The 25,154-nt window shown below is 34.9% G+C and overlaps 1 protein-coding gene across 4 annotated transcripts in view; it reads left to right on the top strand.

Annotated features, from left to right (window-relative positions):
- Positions 1–25,154, top strand: part of NKAIN2 (sodium/potassium transporting ATPase interacting 2) — a 990,407-nt gene that overhangs the window by 455,384 nt on the left and 509,869 nt on the right. For all 4 annotated transcript variants that reach the window (XR_009521933.1, XR_009521934.1, XR_009521932.1 and 1 more), the window contains one exon: positions 4,410–4,547. Coding sequence is in view for 1 of the 4 variants with exons in the window: in XM_060030017.1 (XP_059886000.1) it covers positions 4,410–4,547 (138 nt within the window). In the remaining 3 variants the exon portion in view is untranslated. The remainder of the gene's footprint in view (positions 1–4,409; positions 4,548–25,154) is intronic.

The following is a 25,154-nucleotide window of genomic DNA, read 5'->3' as shown; positions in this document are numbered from 1 at the left end:
CTCATGCAGCTCAATATTAAAAAAACAAACAGCCCAATCCAAAATTGGGCAGAAGACCTAAATAGACATCTCTCCAAAGAGGACATACAGATGGCCAAGTAGCACATGAAAAGCTGCTCAACATCACTAATTATTAGAGAAATGCAAATCAAAACTACAGTGAGGTATCACGTCACACCAGTTAGAATGGGCATCATCGGAAAATGTACAAGCAATAAATGCTGGAGAGGGTGTTGTTGGGAGTGTAAATTGATACAGCCACTATGGAGAACAGTATGGAAGTTCCTTAAGGAACTAAAAATAGAATTACCATATGACCCAGCAATCCCACTACTGGGCATGTACCCAGAGAAAACCATTATTCAAAAAGACACATTCACCCCAATGTTCATTGCAGCACTATTTACAATAGCCAGGTCATGGAAGCAACCTAAATGCCCATCGACAGACGAATGGATAAAGAAGATGTGGTACATATGTACAAGGGAATATTACTCAGCCATAAAAAGTAACAAAATTGGGTCATTTGTAGAGACGTGGATGCTTGTAGAGACTGTCATACAGAGTGAAGTAAGTCAGAAAGAGAAAAACAAATATTGCATATTAACGCATATATGTGGAACCTAGATAATGGTACAGATTAACCGGTTTGCAGAGCAGAAATTGAGACACAGAAGTAGAGGAAAAACGTATGGACACCAAGGGGGGAAAGCAGGTGGGGGTGGGGGTGGTGGTGTGATGAATTAGGCAATTGAGATTGACATGTATACACTGATATGTATAAAATGAATGACTAATAAGAAAATAAATAAATAAAAAACATTTAAAAAATTTATGTAAAATTAGCAAAATAGACAAGCATGAAAGAGACTTATTCCCTAAGACCTTTTATGTGAAAATGCCACACACACAAACAACAGCAGTAATGTTTTTCAAGGCTATATGCATCTTTTTGTATGTCAGGTGTTTCAAAGGGCATAAAATAAGTATATTAGAGTCCAGTGGATGATAGGGGAATAACATTGAGAGCATGGGTTGTTGGAGTCAAATAAGAAAATAAACAAAACGAAAAGGAACTCTGCCTTGACCAGTGATGATATAATGTTATGAGGTGACAAGTATGATCAAAGAGATTCTCCATACTATTCTACAATAAATAAGGTAAAAATGTAGCATATATCCTGTACCCGGCCTATGCCTCCAGCAAAATCTGTGAAAGCTTTCTTTTTTTGGACTAGATGTGGCAAGAGTTCTAAAGCAAGGACACAGCACAGGGCATGCACATACGCCTACATTCCTGTTGGACCACTTACCACTTCTGAGACTGCAAGAAAATCACATAGCCATACTACATCTTAGATTTCTTAGTCTGAAAAATAAGACAATAATATTTACTTCTCTGGGTTTTGTGCAGATTCGATGACCAAGGAATAGTATGAAAGTCTGGCATGTAGTAAGTGTTTTAACAAATAGTACTCAGCCATAAAAAAGAATGAAATACTGCCATTTGAAATGAATACCAATTGAATGAAATACTGTCCAGCAACATGGATGGACATAGAGATTATCATACTAAGTGAAGTAAGCCAGACAGAGAAAGACAAATATTATATGATATCACTTACATGTGGAATCTAAAAAAAAAAAGGATACAGATGAACTTATTTACAAAACAGAAAGAGACTCACAGACATAGAAAAAAACTTATGGTTATCAAAGGGGAGGGAATAAATTAGGAGGTTGGGATTAACACAGACACACTACTATATATAAAATAGAGAGTCAACAAGGACCTACGGTATAGCCAGGGAATTATTCTCATTATTTTGTAATAACCTATAAGGGAAAAGAATCTGAAAAAGAATATATATGTATGTGTGTGTGTGTGTTGTGTGTGTGTGCGTGTGTGTGTGTGTATAACTGAATCACCGTGCTGTATACCTGAAACTATCACAACATTGTAAATCAACTATACTTTAATTTTTAAAAATTCAGTTAACTTAAAAAAGAAAATATTCTCTTTCCTCTAACTCCACAACCTCCTAGTGATTTCATAGTTAATATACATCCTGTTGGAAGGAGTTCTTAGGAAAGACTGTACCTACTCTGTAAATTGTTAATTCCCTTTATACTTACTGAAATCTTCCATTCTTCAGCCCTAGCTCTAAACAGTAAAACCTGTGATAAAGCTACTTAGGATGACTAAGGAGCCCATCAAAAAGAGGAGGAAAAAGCAGAAATACTATAAGTGAAGAACTGCACATTAGCTTGTTCAGTCTGCATAACCTCATAAGTAATGTTTGATGAAACCATTAGTTCTGTCATAAAAGAAGACTGATAAATGTTGATGCAACTTCATTTTAGCCTTGCAGACTTAGTGAGTATATTATTCTCTATATATTTGTTATAATTAACGATGGTACTTGCTCTTTTCTTCCATAATTGGAGCATTTATTGAGGGATTTCCCACTGTTTGACTGATGCACTTATCCTCTATACCTTTTCCCTGCTGTGTCCCCACAGTTATGATGCTCAAAATTTATAGAGTTTAAATTCTTCTTGCTGCTGTTTTACATTTGTACTTACTGTTTATTCATAGGATAAAGATAACAGAGTTCTGTGTTAGAGGGAGCTTTTATATAGACAATTAGCAATGCTGAGAACAACCACTTATCTTTTGGTAATGTTGATGAATTCCAACAAGGCATACGTAATATTGCTTAACATCACAAATGGGCCTCCTTTATAAGGAGTGTTGACTGCATGATAACAATTGAAGGAATGTTTCATCAGGAGACAGTTCAAAGTTTATGAGGCTTGGGTTATGTGCATATTCCATGACAGTCTGTTTGTTAATCAATCAGAATATTGAATTCCCCTGTTGGGACTCTGGTGGGTATTTTGGATTTAGAATGTGTAGCATAGAACAGACCTGGACCTAGATCCTCTCTTTTTTTTTTTTTTTTTATTCACTGCCAGGACTAAGTGAAACTTAAGATTTGTTTAGGCTGGACTCTTACTGTTACAACGTAACATGGTACCTGGTGTGTCTTAGGAAATAGAGGTGTCATGCAAACAGTTGTCATGAGTTTATGTTCTCCTTCAATGCCTGATGAGAAAATGTGCTGTCAGTTAAAGAACTGCAGTGGGAATAATGGTCATTCAAGAAGTCTTCAAACCTAGGCTACAGGTATTTAATTTAAAAGCAAACCGTCTGTTTGAAGAGTTAGTGTGTCCTTCTGAAAAGAAATATCATTAAAGCAGAGTGATAAAGCATAGTTAGTGACTTAGGGGTTTTAAAATCATTTTCCTTTAAAAGTTAATTGAAAAACAATTGTTGAATCTCCGTGCTTAACATCAGGTCCTTTTACAATGTTTTACTAGGAACAGACAGTTTGTTATCATTCCACCTGAGGGCAGGCAGGAAAAATAAAGCTGCGTTTAATTCACACCATTCCCTTTTGCTTTGTTAGATCTGATGAGAGGCTTGTCAGCTATTCAGGTTTCACTTGTCAATATAAAGTGGCACTTCTGGACTACTGACCAATCTCAGGGTGTTGTTTGGTTGGTCGGTGAGTTGGTTGTTTGATTGGTTTTGCTTTTCTTCCCCCACTGTTTACCTATGACTTAATTGTAAACTTGTAAACACAGATGAATATGGAAGAATTTCAAATGCCTTAAGTTTCTTGTTTTTATAACAGTGATGCTTTATTTTTATTTTTTAAAATAAAAAATTGTTTTAAGTTTCTTTCAGGGCCCTTCTTTTTCCTGGTTACTATAGGTAACTGGATATGATTTTTTTTAAAGTCACATTTGATTTATAATCTAGTACTATTAAAGTTAGAAGGACCCTAGACATTAGTCAAAGTCTTACATTTTACAAATGAGTAATCAAATCAGACTCCCAGAGGAAGGAAATGACTAACCTGGGGCACTACAGCTGCCTAGTGGCAGGTCGACATCCAGAATCTGGTCTCTTGACTTGCCGAAGAATTCTTTTTCCTCTCCATCAACCCCCTTTGCTCTATTCCCAACTTATACAGTGACATTTGAGCAGATCCTAACAACAAGCCCTTGGTGTGGACGTCATTTCCCGAACTTGCTGGTTGATGACTTCAAGTGTTTGACAATGCATATGACAATATAATTTATCCTGTGACTGCACAGATGACATCCTGCGAATACTACTTGATGCCTCCATAAAATCATCCCTGAAAGGATTGTACCTGTCTCTGGATCCACGGCTTCCATAGTCTTCCTTTGAAATATACCTAAAAATGTCTTTCTCACTGTTAAAGACAAATGCCAGATATGGTAACACAGTTACAATTGCTAATTATAATGTCGGTGTGATCCTTTATTTTCTCTCATCACTGTGCTTATCTATATATCCTGTTTTGCTCTTCTAGGTTTGTGTGCTGGAGAGGCAAATATTTGACTTCCTTGGATATCAGTGGGCACCTATCCTGGCAAATTTTGTACATATTATTATCGTCATTCTTGGTTTATTTGGAACTATTCAATATAGACCTCGTTACATAACAGGAGTAAGTACCCTCCCTGCTTTTCATTATTGAAATAGAGAAAAATATGCAAACTACAAATGTCTTGAAAATTTTTATGTATATCCTTTGCTTAAAGCACCATGTGTTTGTTTATATAGTTTCAGATTATATCTACAGTAATTAAAAATGTCAAGCTTAAAACACTTGGCAGTGAATGGAATCAGATTGTATTTTCATAGATTGTACTTTCAGCCAATATTCTCTTATAATTACAAGCAGGACAGTGCCCCTATATGTATGAATTGTAAAGTCATGGTTTCTGATTTAACAGATTTTAATGGGACTTCTTCCCATTTTAGATAATTATATTTTATAAATTGAATAAAGGTAGTTTAAAATCAATACAAATGAACATATAGTATTGATGGGAAAATGTTAATACATATTAGGGTTAATATTTGACATACTTGAAAGCCAGAATAGTTTGGAACATGGTCTCTGTGTTCTCCATAATTCTCTTTTTGGCTCAGAGGAAGTATTTTGCATTCCCACTCAAGTTAAACGTACTTAACATAAAAGTGAAATGCAACTGTGTTGCAGTTGCTATGGGAACCATAACAAGATCTTTTACTCTTGTATGTGCCTCAGATCTCAGCTATAGCTCTTCATTAATGTAGATTTTTTTAGTGTCATCATTTTTTTCTATTTCTTCTGTTTTTGACAAAGCAAAAATCTATAGGCATTTATTTTAAATTATAAAGCAAAAGTTTGGTAAAGGCATTTATATAAGACAGTGTAGCTAAATATCTGCCTTATTCAACACAAACCAGCAGGCCTTCTCGGGTTTCACGAAAGCCTCCTTAACATAAAAGATGCCCTCCTATGACCTGTTCACTCTCTGTCATCTGGGACCCAGATAAAGCTCATTGGCACTGAAACAGGCAATGTGGTGGCAGCTGGGATCAAGATATCCACTGTCTGGCTAAGGCTGAGTCAGAAGCCCATAGTCTTCTCCTCTGGGAACATACCCAGAAATGAGTGTATGTCACCTCTAAGGGTGTGTTTCCCTGTAAATCTTGTAATACTTTTCACAAGGTTACAAGTAGGATGTGTTCTGTTGCAGAGTGAAGTTTCTCAATGATAAGATATGATAGTAGTGTTTACTTTCTTTTATAAATTGTAATTTGATCCAATATAAGGAAGGTGGTACAGTGCTTGGGAGTGGGTTTTCTGAAGTCATAATTCCAGGGTTGAAATCTTTCATCTACCAATTTCTGTGTGACTTTGGACAGCATAACCTGACCAATCCTTAGATTTTTTACATTAAAAATGAAAGCAATAGTTATAGTGACTCATATGCTTCAATTGGTATATTATAAGCCATTATGTGAAAGATTCTCAATTTAACTTTCCTCTTTCATTAGACTTTGAGGCTTCTCCATGATTTTATTCTAATAAATAGTGTTGCTCTGAGTATCACCATATAAATATGTCATCTCTTTTTTGTGATAAAGTTCCTGGAATGAAAATCTAGGCGTGGATCAAAATGTTTGAACAGTTTAAAAGGTTTTTTGTGTTTGTTTTTGGTTTTTTTTTTGTTTTTTTTTTTTTTTGAGGAGTAAGTGGGATATTCTATAAATGATCTCGGCACAATGCTTGGTATTTAAAAAGTGCTCAGTAAATGTTAGCTATAATAATTTTATGCTTATTATCATTTGAAAATAATACTGAACTGTATATACTAGAAATAGCCTGATAGGCAATTTAAAATAGAGCATGGTGTTGTAAGCTATTGGTTGAACTCTTTCCGCCACTTTTATTTCAAGCTGCTACAACTCTTAAATTTTTTTGTGTGATATTTCTGTGTACCAAATTATAATTCCATCCCGAAACCACTAGGTGGCATTCTATGCGGGGCAGGGGGGCGGCTCTGTGGAGCTCTGGTTCTTTATGCCTCAGTGCAGAAAGAATTCAGCGAGAGGCAAATTGATAGATAAGAAGTGATTTATTAGAATGGGAGACTTGTGAAGCTTACAAGCAAGCGGGCGAGAGGGTGCCATGCCACGAACTTACTGGGCTACAGTTTTATAATCAAAGGAAAAGTGGGTAGGGAGAGAAGACCACCTTCTTCCTCATTCTTGAGTAGATGGCAAGCTTCTATCACCTCCTCCATGTTGTGTGGGGGAGTTTTCTTGTCCCTACCTGGTCAAGCCAGGACTGTCGATGGTGCAATGGAAATGAGCATAAAAGGTGGCAACATATGCTAAAAATGGTAAATCATCTCACGTTTTAGTATAATGTGACCTTTTCTTTATATTTTTGTTTTTAGTGTGTGCAGAGGAGTGTGTCCTAGGAATCATTAATCTACTAAGCTCCTTGAGCAGGATGTGAGTCTCATGCCATCATTGTTTATTGTTTGGGGGCATGTCTCATGCTTCTGTTGCATGGTTTTGTTGCTAAACAAGCCTCCATGGTTTTGTGGTTAAGCAAACCTGCTTTCTTGAATGATCATTAACTTATGGGGGTCTCCCATACTTTTTTTCTCTACTTTTCTCTACTTACAATCCCCTAGTGGGATTAACTGTTTAATCACCTACTTTGTCCCTTTATTCTGTCCCTATCAATCCTCTTCAATAAAATACATACCCACTAGAGACAGTGTCCTGTGTTTTCAAGACAGGACACTCTCTCTAGTGTTACATAAGAGTTAGGATACTGTGGGACACACTTAAGATGTAGAACTTTTATATAATTGAGAGGATCTCTGAAATCTTTCTGAGGTCTTAACACTGTGTCTTAGCGCTACATCTTTGATTTGATCTTGTCTTGCAGACAGAATCCTTAATCTGTTCTTTTTCTTGAAACAGTGTCTTAACTTGGAAAATCTTTTGCCAGCTGGAGATGCTGTAAATGTGAAACTTTTATTTTCCAACCCAGAAAGTCTTGAGTTAGCAATATATCTTCTAAATTCTACTTGAAAACTGAATTGTTCTTTCTTTAGCTCATCTCTCTTATAATACCATGTTATGTATGGCTAAAAGATTACAAATAACACTGTCAACTGTTTGCTTGGATATCCCTTTAGCCAGATCCACAAGTTTATAGGTATATTTTCTATCTTCAAAATTATTTCAGGCAATAGTTAAGCTTATTGTTCCAATAATAATTATTGTGAGTCCTCTTTTCTCCAGTCCTCAAAAACAATTTCTTTACTGTTTTTCCTGTTTTCACTGATTCTTCTCACTGCCCTTCTGGTCTCCAGCTGCCACCTTGTCTCAAAATTAATGCTGTGTGTTTTAGGTTTGTGTTACAGTACCACTCAATTTCTGTTCTAGTTATCTATTTCTCTGTAATTTCTGTATAACAAACCATTTCTGTATACCAAATTCATGGAATCTAGTGGCATGATGTCATGTTGAAGGTCAAAAGTTGATTCAGGAAAATAGAGCATTTGCCATAAAAATGGAGTCAAAAATTTTGTTTGCCTAAAGATGATAAAAGAAATTTTTATTTTTTGGCTGCATTGGGTCTTCGTTGCTGCACGCGAGCTTTCTCTACTTGCGGCGAGTGGGGGCTCCTCTTCGTTGCAGTGCACAGGCTTCTCACTGTGGTGGCTTCTCTTGTTGTGGTTGTGGAGCATGGGCTCTAGGCACCTGGGCTTCCGCAGTTGTGGCGTGTGGGCTCAGTAGTTGTGGCACGCAGTCTCTAGAGTGCAGGCTCAGTAGTTGCAGCGCATGGGTTTCGTTGCTCCGTGGCATGTGGGATCTTCCTGGACCAGGGCTCGAACCCATGTCCCCTGCATTGGCAGGAGGATTCTTAACCACTGCATCACCAGGGAAGTCTGATAAAAGGAATTTTAATTAAAAGAAACTTGAATGGAATCATAGATGACAGAAATTCTGGTCAATGAAGGATCTGAGTTTAGCAGGAATCTTCCTGGTAACTGGAAGATCTTATAACTTCCTACAGTTATCAGACAAGCTGCAACTAACAACACTGTACTGCTGCAGTTAAGAAATTTCCATAGGCTCTCTGGAGACTTAAATATTAACAATGAAATTTCTTTTCCTCTCCCCTAAAAATGTAAGCCTTTATGATTTCTATATTTGTCATTTTATATTGAAATAGAAAACAATTTAGTATAAAAATAGAGATAAGCACTTTCATAATTTCACAAGTGAAACTTATTATTGATATTTTTGCACATTTCCTTCACGTATGTGCAACTGAAATGTATCAGATTATGCTACATCTCGTGTATTTTTTTTATGTAATGTGACATCAATTTTGGAATTCATATGGCTATTTCATTGTTCATTTAACCTTTTACACTATTATTGTATATTATACTATGAAACATAATATATGCTGTATCTTATGGTATATTATATATTATTATACATTATACTATTTTCATGTTTTTATGATACATATTTCCCTATAATCATCTCCATAAAAAAATACCCTCATCTTCATTTCTGATTTCAGTCCTTAGGAGAAATACCTAGATATAACTAAATAATATGAACGATTTTAAGTTTTTTGTTATATAATTGATAATTACTGATCCAAAATCATTTTATTGAATTATCCTCCCACCAGTGTACAGCAGAGTGTATTTCTCTGCACTCTTGCTAACCCTGAATATTATCTGTTCTCATATTTTTTAATCTACTAGGAGAAAAAGTGTCATTTTTTATTGCATTTCTTATTTTACTGAGTTGGGCTTTTTCATATATTCATTAACCATTTCTATTTCCTTTTCGAGGGACTGTCATTTTGTGTTTGTTCATTTTTTTTCCATAGAGGTGTTTATCATAACAATTTTTATATTTGGATCACATAGTAAAGGTATTTACCCTTTAAATATCAATTTCATTTTGATTTTTATTACTTTTCTCTTATTAAAATTAACTCCCTTTCCCTTCGTGATATCCTCTATTGCTTTAAATTTCATTTTGAAAAGTGTGATGATGTCTTCATTATCCTTAGGGCTAATTTTGCTAAAAGAAAAAGGCAGATGCCCTGAAATAGAATCTAAGGAAAAAGTATCCCTTTCCACATTTGCTATTTGTAAAGAGTTTCAGTTTATTGATGGGACATTTTATTGTTTAATTGAAAACTACCCCCCCTCAAAAGAAAGCATGTGGACATCCTCTGAAACACTGAGCACAGTAGCAACCAATAAAATTTAAATAGCACTGGTAATGAGTTTTTTTTCCTCTACTAGTCTTCTATTTCATAAGAGCAAAGAAGAAAATATTTTAAATTTAAAACAGTTAATTAGGACAAGAACTCGTTAATACCCTTTGTGGGCCTCTGTCATTTCAAAGAATATAATATGTTGAAGTAAAATTAAATAGCTGCTTTCAATTCCAAGCAAAGGAAATCTGAAGCAAGAATCCATAGAAATCGTCTGTACTGTATAATTCTCTATAGCATGGAGAGTCCCAAAGAAAAGGCCAGATTAATTCTGGTGGAATAATTCATACATAAATACATACAAATGGCTCCCATGAAAGAATTAGCTTATGTCATAAATGGAATTGCCAAATGCATCTTCATTTGGGCTAAAGACACTGGCAAGCAGAACGTGATTTAAGATATCCAGTGGTTATTAGTTAATGACCAAAAATGTTAATGAGTTGCACTGCTTTAAACTGTCTAAAATAATCTGAGGAGTGTGTAGGTTCCTACCTGGTGAAGGCATAGCAATTTGTTTGGAGATATTGCCACAAGACATGTTGCCATAACTCTCAATTTTTTTTCGCCTCCCTCCATTCCTTCCTCCCTCCCTTCCTTCTTTCCTTCCTTTCTTCCTTCCTTCTTTCCTTTTTTTCCTTCTCCTTCCTTCCTTCCCTCCCTCCCTTGCTTTGTTTCTCTCTATTTAACCAAGTTATTTTTGAAAGAAAAAAGAATAATTTATAGAGCTTGGAACCACTGGCTTGGTCGATGAAACTCATCCCAAAACTAGAAATAGATTCAAAATAGCTAAAAATCCATTACTCAGATTTCATAAAAACAGAGAAGAGGACGGCATACCAAAATCACAGTAATATTTATAAGAATCATGTTTCTTTTTTTCTTACCACTTCCATTACTATCCACAGATTCTACTAGATACCTTCCTCTACAAATCCTACAGAACTCACATTAACTTTATAAAATTTTTGTTCAAACTGGTATGACTAGGAAATAGCAGAGTCAGGATATGGACCCATGCTGTTAACCAAACCCCTTCTCTTAACCATTGTACTGAACTGTCTTTTAGGTGCACAGCTCAGAGGGCCACAATTTATCTGACAAATGAAAACAGGTTTTGTTAAGTTGTTGGCAAATCCAAAATCCATCATGGCATTTGCAGTTTGAAGATCATTTAGATTTTAAATTGTGCTCTGCCATCCCTATATCAAGGATTATGTTTTTAGCTCTGTATTTAGTGAGGAAATGACCTTATTTCTCAAGAATTAAGAACACAAAACCTTTAGCGATGGATATTTTTGCAGAAGAACAATATCATAGGGAATCCTTAAGTTCCAGAAATAGTGAATTAGAATGGTATTTAAAACAAATTTTATTATGGCAATCAGCATTTTAATAATGGTAATTCATATGTATGCATATGTACATATGCATATATAACATAATTTACATCTAATATATATTAAATTATATATTATATATTATATATAATTATATACAATATATATAATTATGTATAATATATTATATATATATTAATTAAGAACAAAAGTATCTCTTTCCACATTTATTTGCAAAGAGCTTCCAATAACTGATGGGAGAGTTTGTTTCTATGTAACCGAAAAAACACCCATATTATATACCAAAAATATGTATGTATGTATGTATGTATATTATTGTACCTATTGAAGAGTTTTTCCATGAAAAACTACAATAGCTAATCCAAAATTAAATGAGTGGGAAAAATTGGGATTGGTTTCCTGTTTTGTTACCGAAAAATCAAGAGATTAAAATAACGTGATTAAAGCTAATTTCAGGAAGGAGGGCTGTGATGGTTAGAAAGAAAAGCCAGTGTTCATGAATCTTCATTCATTGGGTTTTAAAAATAATGAACTATTAGACTGTCATTAGACCCCTACTCATTCTTCCAAAATAATGAAGAATTGAATACTACTTTTAGTTTGCATATTAAGGTTTTAGATGGATGATTTCAGATTGTTGCTGAGCACTAAACTTTTGTTCCTCAATTTGGGCCGCGCTTTTTTGGTTTCTTGTTTGTTTTTTTCTACAGTTATTTTTTTAAAGTATTAATATGTGCTTGTCAGTGAGTATTGCTTTGTGAATTGACACACATCCTTCTCTCCATGGAGGGAGGGCACGGCATACAGAGACAGTAATGAGACAGCTTCAGACAAATCAACACCTGCATTGACTTCCTTGATTTTGCTTTTCCTTGAGCCAGTATACTAAAAGGAAAGGATCCCCATGTCATCCTGGGCAAGTCTTGAGGGCCACAAGGTGCCTGGAGCACCAGAAAAGAAAGCTGAGATCTATTTTGTAAAAACATTCTGTTACGGCGATTCGGGAAATGTATAGACTCTTCAGAGGGTCTGTAAAAGCAAATAGTCACAAACTCAATTTGTGTGACAAAAAAAAAAGACTCTACATTTTTGGAATTTACTATGTACTGATAATCAGCCATGATTTGAATTTTAAGTGTTCAAGGAGCTCAGGTCCCCATGGAGACTATAACCAACAGCAATAAATGAGGAGTAGGTTCTGGGCCCTATTTCCAGGTCATATGCTTCTTTCACTCTAGTAACGTTACCTCCCTAAAAATTTGTGTACTCTTTTCAGTCATGTCTAGGAAATTATTAATCTATGTTTAAGCAGTTGTTTTGAGTCTTTTATTCACTTTTTGCAGGAAAAAAACTACCCAAAAGAAAATGTATTGCAGCTAAAGCATTAAAAATGCACACTTTCTGTTCAGGACAGAAAATCAATGTAGATTAGAGATGAAAAGACTTGAGATAGTAGTAAATTAACATTGCTTCTAATGACTTAGAGTAATCGTGAAACTAACTCTTTTCCCATAAGCCTGGAAGGGAAAAAAAAAAAACATCATTACAAGTTTTTATGGATTTAGCCTGTAGTCCTAAAATAAATGTAATAATGCAACATGGTGAATGCAATTTATTCTCAAAAGGATGTGTTCCCTTAGGGAATTGTGGGCCATTTTTTCTACAAGAAGATAACTTTGTGCTCACATTCTGATGTTAGACTGTGACTAAAGATTTATAGAATGTGACAAATATAAGTAATTACATTTTAACAATCTAAGTTCCTATTTGTAAGTCATCTAATAATTTTTGGGAAAAAATTTTGAGAGGAGACGTGAGATATATATATATATATATATATATATATATACACACACACACACATATGTGTGTATTATTTCTTTCCTAAAATAAAAAAAAGCATATTAATTTATGCAGAATTTTAAAAATCAAAATGTAAAATTAGACTTAAAATAAAAGTCTTACCCTTCTCCAGCTGTTCCTAGTCTCTTTATAGTTCTTCTGTGGTCTATATATAGACATCTCAGAGGGTCTGTAAAAGCAAAATCATTTCACTCGAGTTTATTTTCGGATCACACTTTGTTTTGACAGCCCCTACCCCCCAAATCCCCCTCCCCCTATCCACTAGAGTTTGCCTTTCTTTTATTCTTGAACGTAGGAAAAAGGCTTTTTTAAGAAGTGTATCCTAAGTATATCTCCAATTCTTATTCTATTTGTATTTTGGAAACCCACTGCTTTCCTGTTTGAATTTAGACCATTTTCTTTAGATTTGACCATGATTTTAAATGTGGGTTTTTGTTTTTAGGCTAGGCTCTTCTTCCCTGGAGACTTCCCTCTCAGTACCCTATCCTCTCCTGTCTAAATTGGTGACTCTCCAGGCCTATTACACATCCATCTTCCCTGCTCTGCACCCCCCTGAGTTAGATTCAAGCTTTGTTAGATCCTACGTATTTTCTTTATGATACTCTTCACCCAAATTCCTGAAAAATCATGTTCACGAGGTAAGCTTTCTGAGTTTATTCTATCTTTACACTTGAGTAATAGGTTTACTAGAGGTCGAATTCATGGGTGAGAATTAATTTTCCTTCAAGCACTGAAGTAATTGTTCAATTGTATTCTAGGAAGCAGTGTTATTCATGGGAAGTCTGATATTGATCTGTTCTTCATTCGTAGATAACTTTTTAAAAATTCTTGAAATATTCATTTCATGCGTGTTGTCTTACCATTTCCAAATGAGGTGTTTAAGTGTGGACCTAACTGAAAATTTTGTAGGCCCTTTTGATTTGAAAGCACAAATACCTTCAACTCTGGACTTTGTATGTATCTATCATTTTGATGATTTTCTATGCTTTTGAACATTTGACTTTGTTATCCCCAGATAATTTCATTTAATAGTTATTATGTATTATAACTGTTTATTTACTTATTAAAAAAATCTCATTTTCTCTCTAGGGGATTAAATGGTTTTCTGGTTCTAAAGGTGGTGGAGGAACTATCTCTGTTTTCCAGCCCACTTTTACACACCCCTTTGTTTACATGTTCCTTCCTCCAGTCTCAGATTATAAAGAATTCTGCCTAGTAGTTTAGCTTCCTTTGTGTCTACTGCCCCTCCATACACATCCTGGACTGCCAGTTGCTCCACTCTGCTTATTAGTCAGCACTTAAATGTCTGGTCTTCCTCTTCCAGCAGTTGGCAGAAATAGCTCTGCTGCTGATGCTTTATTGCTAATAATTTTAGCAATACTGTACAGGCTGCATGCTCAGTTTGCCGTTTTGAATCAAAAGTGGAATGATAACTATTAAAGTGCATTAAACATATGTTACTTTGGAATCATTTCCTATTTTCAGTGAGAGCTGAGCAGGCGGCTTTGTTATGCAAAGGTGTGGAAAGCCAATGACTGTTAGAATCTCTTCACCCTTTAAAAAGCCATTAATTGATTGTCCATTATATGGTAAGCACTGTGCTATGCAAAAGGCATACCATGTAAACAAAGGCTCCAAATGTTTACATTTTAATAGAGGGGGAAAGAAACATGTAACCATGTAAACACAATGCTTTTCATAAATACTATGAGAGAAATATGTAAAGGATATCACAAGATCCCCAGAACAGGTTGGGTAAGTCAACCTGGGGGCTGGAAAGGTTCAGGAGGTGCTTCATAGACGAAATGACACATGAACTAAGACTTAAAGTATGAGTAGTGTATCATGGAAAAGACAGGAAGAGGGGAGAATTTCAGGCAAAGGTAACAAAAGTGAAAACATGGAGGTGTTTAAATATATAATTGTATTTTTATTGATTTATATCAGGTACACACGGCTGCTACGCAGAGGCTGTACTGATTAAAAGTAAGGCTAAATATGTAGATAGGGACCAGGTTGTGAAGAAAATACTTGACCGTGCTAAATTGTTTATATGAGACATTCTGTAGACAATTAAAGGGTTTTATATAGGTAGTGGTCCTAAATGGCTAGCAACATGGTGGGGAAGGAGAAATGAAATGACAGATATGTTTGTAGATGTTTTCAAGAAGAGACTGGGAAATGGTGGAGTCATTTGACAAGGCAATGATTAAAGCAAGATGAATAATTTGGGGGAAAATTTTAAGAATTCAGTTCTAAACTTTCATTGTCTTATCAGTTACATGGGTGTGACCAGATAGGGATATGTCTCAGACCCTTTGTAAACTGTTCCCTAATAACTTGATACCACTTTTAGATAAAAATAGTAAATATTATCTAATATGTAGATGACATAATTTTATCATCCTAAACTAAGAGTGCCTTTACTGAGTGCCTTTATTAGACACCTGGTATGTTTAGAATTAGTACCAAAAATGTAGTGACAGTTCTATTTTTCTAAAATTACAGTCAGCATTTAGGGGAGAAACCTCCAAATATTTCACAAGCCTATATATAGTTACCTTATGCATAGAGTAATGTCATATAATTACTTATGTGTACATTTTATAACCAGTTTATTTTGCAAGGTTTACCAACCAGTGCCTTGGCATTCTCGGGTGTTTTTTTGTTTGTTTATTTTTTGGTTTTTCTTTTTAATGACTGAAGAAGCAGTTTGAGTACATATACCCAAAACAGTTGTCTAGTTTACAACAAAATGCAGCGAATTTTTACGGTGTAGATTTTGTAGGACGTAAATTGTCCTTTTGTCTGTTAAGTGTAAACCTGATATTTTCTGTAGCAGAGAACCATGATTCTGCTGTTGAACTTCATTAGCCTACCTGTGTGCCTAGGTGTGTGGTTTAGTCAAGTACAAGTCTTGTCTACTTCTCACCTTCCTGGTATCATTCTAACCACCAGCGGACTGTCCATTAAAGTCCATGGGCCTCCAGTTAGCCAGTATTATAGATTATCTGCATGCCTAGTGCTTTTCAGGAAAACCTCAAAATCACTGCCATTCACAGGATATTTTTTACTCCTGAATTGCATTTTAGCAATATGTCAATTAACCTACATTAAGTGATTTTATGAGAAACAGACTTATGACCTTGATTCATTGTAAAGATTTTGTTGAAAGCATTGCTTTCAACAGACTCACAAGAAAAATCTCTCTTGTCTCTGTAGAGAAGGAAAACTTTTCCCTTCTAGGTTCTTTGGATGGTTTAATAATTAAATTATGGATTAACAGGAGAAAGATAAATTTAATTTTCTACCTGTAGGAATCCATTAAAAATATGAGACTCAAAGAAGTGACCAAAGCAGGCAGTTCTTATGCCTTTTAGAGAAAGAAACAATGTATTTTTGAAGAATTGATAAGACAAAGAAGTTTTGCATTGGGGTAGTAAATTAGTGAGGAAGTAACAAGGTTTGTTTATACAGCCTTCTTGGCCGTAAATTCCCTATCTCTGGTGATAAGAATGTCTCTCTTTGTCCTGGTATAGGGGGTACCCTTTACATGGGAGATTTCTTTCAACTAATTCAAAATAATCAATATGCCAAAGCGGCGTATTTTGGGGCGTCATATTCTGCTCTCCTTCATCCCAATCCTGGGAATAGTAATGCTTTCCTTATGCATTAGGTTGTTTAATCTTGAGTTCCTGATGAACTTAAATATTGGATGCACATAATTTTAAGACTAAACATGTGAACTGACAAAGTTTTCCAAAACAAACACACAAGAAAGCTTTCTAGATTTATTTTCTGACAAAACTAATAAAAGTAATTCTTTGTTCTTTCACTATACAAATATTGACTAGCACTTACTCTGTGCCAGACACTCTTCTAGACACTGTGGATTCAACACTGAAAAGACCAAATCCAAGCTCTTGTGGGGAAGACAGGCAGTATATAGGCAGTAAGTAATAGGTCACAGAAAGATGTTACAATATGAAAGTTCTCTCTCTCTCTCTCTCTCTCTCTATTAAAGATACATATATCTTTAATAGAACAAGAAATTTATTACTCCCATTCAGTAGTTCCTGGGGGCTTTGATGTTAAATCATACACAACCAGGAATCAGGAATCATCTTAATTTCAGTGACCACCTCTACAGGGATCTCATTGCCAGGTGTTACAGGTATCACAGTCAAGAAATCACTAGCAATAAAGGTTCAAATAACCACAGATCTCTGGCATGAAGGCTGCTTCTGAAATGGTCCCAATCAAAATGTAACACTGTCAAATGCATATGTATTTATACTTTATATATTTAGTAATATTTAGTAAATTCTCTACCAAGCTGACAATTATTCTACCTTTACACTTGAATAATAGCAACTGATGGAATGTAATGCCAGTTACTAACCTTGAGAAGACTAAAGACAAGGGTATTTGGGTACAGAAAAACAATTAAGAATGTATAAAAATGAAACCAAAACGTATTCAAAATGCTGATAACCAGAGATAATTGCACTGTTATCATTTTTTAAAATCTATTTTCCAATTTTTCAATGTCCACACATTTTTTTAAAATCTAGTATATTGTTATACATTTTTTTCTTTTACTTACCATCAACATCTTCTATTTAATTATATAAGGCTGCATCGTTCTTTGAATATGTTGAATCAGTTTACAATGTGTAGAATGTCCAAATCTTTGCACATTTTTTGAGATATTTATCTTGTCCTTTTTAGTTTGTATTTATAGACATTAAGTTGTTTTGATATTATAGAAATTAACCCGTCATTTTTCAATGTGTATTGAAAATTTCCTCAAATCTGTCATATGCTATGTGTTTTTATATTGGTCTCTTTGGCCAAAATAATTTTTAAAAATTCTTATCTAGTAAAATATTTATAGATTCTGAGTCTCCTGTCTTGGTAATAAAGATATACCCACTCTCAGCTACACATTTAATCTCCTATATTTTCTTCTAAGATATTTATTGTTAATTTTTATAGTAAACTCTTAATTCATCTAGAACATATTTTAATATCAAATGGGGCACCAACACTATTTTCTTCCAATGGGTAACAATTTGTGCCACCATTTATTTCCCCAAATAATTGAAATATCTTATTTGTTTACATTAAATTATCATATATGCTGGATTTTTTTTCTCAGCTCTCTATTCTAGTCCACCGTTTCATTTGTGTACTCTGTCACTACCCAATTAGTGACTACAATGGGTTTATAATGTGTTCTGACATGGTAAAGCAAGTCTGCCATCTGTTCATATTTTCTTTTGCTATCCTCCAATATCTATTCTTTAATGTTAATTTTAAAATTATTATATTCAATTCAAAAAATTAAACCTATTAGAACTATAATTGAAATTACTTTTTTTAAAAATTAATTTTATGAAAGAGATACTTTGAGTTTTAGGTTCCCCATCCAACAAGTTGGTATGCCATTTCATTTATCTTGTATTATTTTGATTTTCAGTAAGACTTTGTAGGCTTTTTTCATGTAGATTTTATACTTTTCTTGTTAAGTTTATTTCTATATACTCTTATAGGTTTTATAACAACTGTGAATGGAATATTTTCCCCTTTCTAAGTGCTTATTATTAAAATGGAGAAAATATGTTGCTTTGGCATATTTATCATTTTCAAATTATCTTATTAATAAAGGCTTTCTAGCATCTCTTGAGTTTTTTGGGTGATAGCTTTAAAAAAATAAACTTTTTTCATTTATGTCTAATGTTAATAGTATTTATTTTATATCCTTATTGTATTCATAAGACTCTCTAAGACAGTTAAATATAAGTGGCAACTGCAGGAATCTCAGTCAAGTTGCTGAATTTAAATGTAAAGATTTTAGTATTTTGCTATTTATTGTGTAATTGCTGTTGGTATTTATTAAATAGTCTTTACCATATTTAGTTTCCTTCAATTATCAAGAATGGTAATGCATTTTATTAAATGTTTTTGAACCTATATTAATATGGTAATATTACTTCTTAAAATTTTGGATACATTCAACTGGGTTGACAAATGTTCTAATATTAACCCAACCTTCCTTTACTAGGCTATACCATATGTGTTTGTAATATATTATTCTTTGCTTCAATTATTAAATTCTAATTCTAATATTTTTATTTCCATTTGTTACATCTTTATTCAAAAATGAGATTGATTCATAGCTTTTCACTTATAATATTTTGCAAGTTATGCAAGCTTCAAAAAATAAATCGGGGAGATTCCCTTCTGTGATCTGTAATAGTTCAAGTAGGATTGGAGCTATTTATGTTTCCTAGAACTCATCTATGAAATCATCTAGTTCTAGTACTTTCATGGATGGTAGCTGTTTAATCATCTTTCCAATCTATTCTACAGTAATTGGTCTTTTCAAGTTTTCCACTTCTTGCATGATTTTGGTAATATAAATTTTGACAGAGCATCTATTTTCTAGAGCCTTTGTTTTACGTTATTGTCTTGGAGTTCCAGTAATATTGATTTATTTCTTTTTAAAATCTCTTCTTTATTCCTGGGTTGGTCTCTTTTCTTATTCCCTTTTCTTTCTCACTCCATGCATTATTACCTCTGAATCAAGAAAACAGCTAAGGTCAGTGGCATCTCACTCCTGCTTTTGCCCTCCTCCTTTATTCCACAGTAATAAGAGGAGGCACGGTCTTGACGTAACATGGGTACCACCTCCAGGGTATTTGCTAAATTTTATGGTAATAATTGTGGCAAATTGAAAAGGTAGCTTTATGACTTTCTTGCTTTGGGTTTTCTTATGTTAGTTGGTGTGTCAAGTGACAATTGCAAACAATCCTTTAAAAAGGAAAAAAAATGGTGTGACTGAACAAAGGATTTCAACTTCAATTTATTTAATTCTGAAATTCATTAATAATTGTCCTTTTATCATGTCAACCAAATTGAAACTAACTGAAGAAATCGTCTCTAAGAGTAGTAATTATTACAAAACCGCTTTTGTGTAATATTCTCTATACCGTTTATTTCAAAATAAACCTTTATTTGCAACAGTATCACAAAATGGTCTGAAGTTGACCCCTTCAGCTACCTTGTGAACAGTTTTAGCTGCAGGATGCTTTTTGATCGTCCAGCTGTCTCCTTAATGGAATAGTTGCCATTTTCCTGGTCATCTCTGGTGCTGTATTTGTAGACATCTTGTCAGTGGTTTTTGGAAGCATTGACTCATCTGGGAACTCCATGCACAGGAGCATGTTATCTAAACTCCACCGTTAAACCTCTGTCTGCCTAGACCTATCATTTTCTGAAATGCACTGGAGTCAATTTGTTTTTTTTTTTTTGCGGTACGCGAGCCTCTCACTGTTGTGGCCTCTCCCATTGCGGAGCACAGGCTCCGGACGCGCAGGCTCAGCGGCCATGGCTCACGGGCCCAGCCGCTTCGCGGCATGTGGGATCCTCCCGGACCGGGGCACGAAGCCGTGTCTCCTGCATTGGCAGGCGGACTCTCAACCACTGCGCCACCAGGGAAGCCCCTGAGGAATAATTTTTAAAAAGCACATCTTTTAAGCTCTTTTGTAGAGGTATGTAGGAATATAAGGATGCTATCCATCAAATATATTCGAGAATTTGGGAAATAATTATATTGATACTAAATTGGATACAAATTCACATATTTACATCTGTATATTTATATTTCTGATATCTGGACAAAACCATAGTAAATAAAGAAGAAAGATATGGAGATTGTTCTCAGCGGAATCAGGATAGATGACTGAGCTCTTATACATGTTACATATAATACATTTTTCTTCTTTCATCAATGGCTATGAATCTTTTCTCAAAAACTGTCTGTCTTTATGGTCCAGCAGCTTTTTAAATTATTATTATTTTTAATTTATTTATTTTTGGCTACGTTGGGTCCTTGTTGCTGCGCGTGGGCTTTCTCTAGTTGTGGCGAGCGGGTGCTGCTCTTTGTTGCAGTGCACAGGCTTCTCATTGCAGTGGCTTCTCTTGTTGCAGAGCACAGGCTCTAGGTGCACCAGCCTCAGTAGTTGTGGTGCATGGGCTTAGTAGTTGTGGCTCACAGGCTCTAGAACACAGGCTCAGTAGTTGTGGCACATGGGCTTAGTTGCTCCATGGCATGTGGGATCTTCCTGGACCAGGGATGGAACCCGTGTGCCCTGCCTTGGCAGGCGGATTCTTAACCACTGGGCCACCAGGGAAGCCCAGCTTTTTTTTTTTTTTTTTGCCCAGCTTTTTTAAATAAGTGAAATCAGATTAGGATTGCTGGGTTCTGAATTATTTTGGAAGTAGAAAAATTATAAATTATTTCATTTCACTCATGTTAGTTAATAATCTTTCAGTTTTTAAAAAGTTTTGAAGAAAACCATTTTTATTAGATTATTTTTCACAGTGCAAAGTTTTATTTATGTGATATTGGTAACGATTTAATTATTAAGCATATGAAAGCATTCAAGCCCCCTGCTGCTTTTATTTTGTCTTTTTAATAATCAACAGTCATGGAAACCCTGACCTTTCTGTTATTATCCTTAGATTTTCATCTAGCTAGCCTCTTTTTTATATATCGCTGTTGTGATGTATAGCGAATATGAACTTTTATTTTTATTCAATCTCATATACCAGGAAATGGAAGTCAAGTCAAAATACACACTTTTGGGAAGAGATAGTCTGCCAAGTTATCACCATAAAAACAATAAAGCTTTAGTTCTTCCTATTTCTTGCTCCCCATTTTTTCTCTAAAGATACTCTAAAGGCTTTTCATTAATCATCATCATTTAATGGGTCCATTATAACCACGATACCAAAGTAAGTTCAGAGCAGGTATTCCCTAGCCAACGATGTTCCTCTTGTTTCAGAGTTACTTGTATTGCTTACTCTTTTGGCCTTCGAAGATATATGTCTGTATCTTTCTTAATTTCTTGGTAAAGCAAGAAGATGTTAAGTTTTTTGTGTGGAAGTTGACTGCAAATAAGTGAAAGAACACAATTTTTTTAATTAAGGAAAAATTTAAGCTCCTTTCTAAGTAAGGTGATTTAGTAGTAAACCTTTTTTTTCCTGTCTTTGTAAGTTCATTTTATTCAGAGATTTTTTTTTGTCCTTTTAATTCCTTCCAATTCCAGCATTGTTTTTGGTATTTATCTATGTATGTATTTATAAATTGATGTACTTATATCCTTACTGTGTTCCAAAATTAATTAAGAGGACTTTCACAGAATAAACCAATCTTTTCAATTAACTTGTCCTCTGAATTCTTCTAAGGCTGTGAGTATGTGTAGACCATGAAAGACTGAGATTTTTTTTTTTAAGTGGCGCGCTCTCAGGCATCCTGCTAACAAATGATGAATCGTATGTTAGGTGTTTTTCTAACAAAGATTTTCCTAACTTTTAAAGTTGCTGGACAGAATGATCATCCCTCAGATGAAGACTCCTTAAAGCAATGATTCTCAAAGGACTTAAGACTCCTTAAAGCAGTGATTCTCAAAGCATCCCCTGGCAACTGTTAGCAGTGAAAATTATCTCTAAGCCCCCTCCTGCTGAATTAGTCATTGTGAATGGGGGGGAGGGGGACAGCCTTCAGCTTTGAAACAAGTCCTCCAGGTAAATCTGAAATGTAAAGATTTACGACATCTTCTTTTGGGGTGGGTGAGGGGCTTACAAGAGGTTTTTTGTTTGTTTGCTTTGTTTTTCTGCAATGTATTTCAGGAAAATAGATTTTTTGAAAAATCTGTAAATTGATCAGTCATTTGGTTATTTTTATTTGCATTTATACTCGTTTAGGCATATTAGCTAAAAGCAAGGCTCTTGTGGGCTTTTTAAATTTTTTGAAGTTTAGTTAATATATTATGTAAACTACAGGTGTACAATATAGTGATTCACAATCTTACAGGTTATACTCCATTTATAGTTATTATAAAATATTGGCTATATTCCCCATATTATGCAATATATCCTTGTAGCTTATTTTAAAATATACCTAATAGTTTGTACCTCTTAATCCCCTACCCCTGTATTGCCCCTCCTCCCTTCACTGTCCCTGCTGGTAACCACTAGCTTATTCTCTGTGAGTCTGCTTCTTTTTTGTTATATTCACTAATTTGTTGTATTTTTTTTGGTTCCACGTATAAGTGATATCATACAGTTTTCTTGTGTTTTTTGTTTTTTGTTTTTAGTTCTGGTATTTTTCTCTGTTTTCCTAAGGAGGGAAAGGGGGAGACCGTCTCACTGCTGTCCTGTAGGAACATCCTTAAAGGTCATAACCTTAGGTTATACCTAAAAACAACTAACTGGGATTTTATTTGATTTTGTTATTTAAAAATTTAGTGTCATCAGAGAAAGACGTTCAGTCCTGGAAGTTCAAATTATTCAAAAATGAAGACAGCTCTTGGTAATTTTAAAGGACCAAAGGGGAAAGCCTTCAGATGAAGCATTCGGTACCACCCTACTAGGGCTCAAAGTCTTTTCACTCTCAGCCCAATAAGCTTGGGGCTGCCAGGGCACTGTTGATAATCTCTGGCTCCAGCATTTAGGATTTCAGCTACAATGTAGCAGACTTCGGTTGATCATGGTTACCCTGACTTCCATAATTTGCTTTCTACCTTTTTTTTTTTTCAAGAGCAACACACTGCCATCTGCGACAAATTCTTTCACTAACTCCACAGTGAGAAAACATATTTTCAGTTTTAGGGAGAAAGGATATGTGAAATTGAAGTATTGTGATTATTAATATTCCCATGGCAATAAGCTGCTGTTTGTTTCATTATTTAAATTGATTCCTGTTGATATTCTAACTTACTCTTTTGTCTCTAGGATTTGTAATTTAAATCATAAACTGAATGTTCTGAAAAACAGACAGCTTACTGTCATATTGAATGGCAAGTCTCCATGACTTTCCACTTTACATTTGGCATAGGGACAATAATTTGTGACTGGCATTCTAGATAATTACTTTACTGAGATATGAACAGATCAGAAAAAAATAATTCATGTCAAAGTTTACGTAAAAATATTCAACGCATTTGGATATGTCCCAAAACTTGATCCAGGTTGTAGGGATATAACTAAACAGGATGGTAAATATCTGTCTTAATTCTGTCTAGTGATCTCCTAAAATGTTGGTTGAAAAGAATCTGAGGCACACCTCTAGTGATAGTATTTTCCGCTTGGTTTACCAAAAAAATCACTGTTACTTATTAACTTGCCCTCAAAGCAAATTATGCTGAACCAAGTCTTGCTGATATAACAATGCAGCTTGTAGGGTTAAATCATAATCCTTTAAATATGGAATGCTCATGGGACCTCTGCCACCTGCCAAAGAACAGAATTTTCATGATTTTACATTTACTTACTTTAAGTTGGAACTTAGATGTCCCGAGATCTCATCAGCTTGCAATAAAATAAAATTACAGGTCGTTTAATATCCAAATTATAAAGACTCCAAGTTCACATCTTCCTAGATTAGTAAGGTGCAGTTCTCACCTCCATCACCCCCTTGCATGTTATATTCCAGCATGCCCAATGCTTATCCATGTCCAAGAAATTAGTCCTGATTATTTTACCTTACTGACAAAATCAGTACTCAAATATACTACCACGTGGCTGAAGGACCACATAATCTGTACCAAGAATACTGGATGCTTCATAAAATGTCACCACCTGCTGCAGTATAATGACTACACCTAGACAGTTCAGTTCATTTGCCCTTTTCCATCTGTGCTGCTGCCGTAGCTACTAGGGGACAGATTTTATTACCCCCAATACATGCTGTCAGAGAATTACTCCAAGCCACCACAGCCACTAGTGTAGGTCTCTGCTGACTGGTTCAGGCTTTGATTGCAACCCATCCTCAAAGAGCCCCTTCCAGCTCTGTCATGCCCAGTCTGTACTGGACAGGTCACTTGCCTGTCCCAAGTATTAAAACTGTTACCATTCACTCAGCTCCCTAAAGCTCCTCTAGAGTGCTTGAGTTGGGTAGGGTTGAAACGAGGTCAATTATATCTTATTCTTAGACCCAGCACTTCCTTCTGATTTCCTAAGCCCTAGTATTACACTTGGGTCACAGGCCCACATTTCCCTTATTTTGAGGACAGCTGTTTTCCTTCCTGTCATTTAGTATTACCTGGGGATACCCTTGTACATCAGATGGATTCAAACAATATTGATTCTCAAATGGAAAAGAAGTGGATGGGGACTTTGAATCTCCATCCTCTCAGGAATTATTTTAGTCTAT

Source organism: Delphinus delphis, chromosome 14, assembly GCF_949987515.2.
Source record: "Delphinus delphis chromosome 14, mDelDel1.2, whole genome shotgun sequence".
Taxonomy (NCBI): domain Eukaryota; kingdom Metazoa; phylum Chordata; class Mammalia; order Artiodactyla; family Delphinidae; genus Delphinus; species Delphinus delphis.
This window is presented reverse-complemented; position numbering and strand designations above follow the sequence as displayed.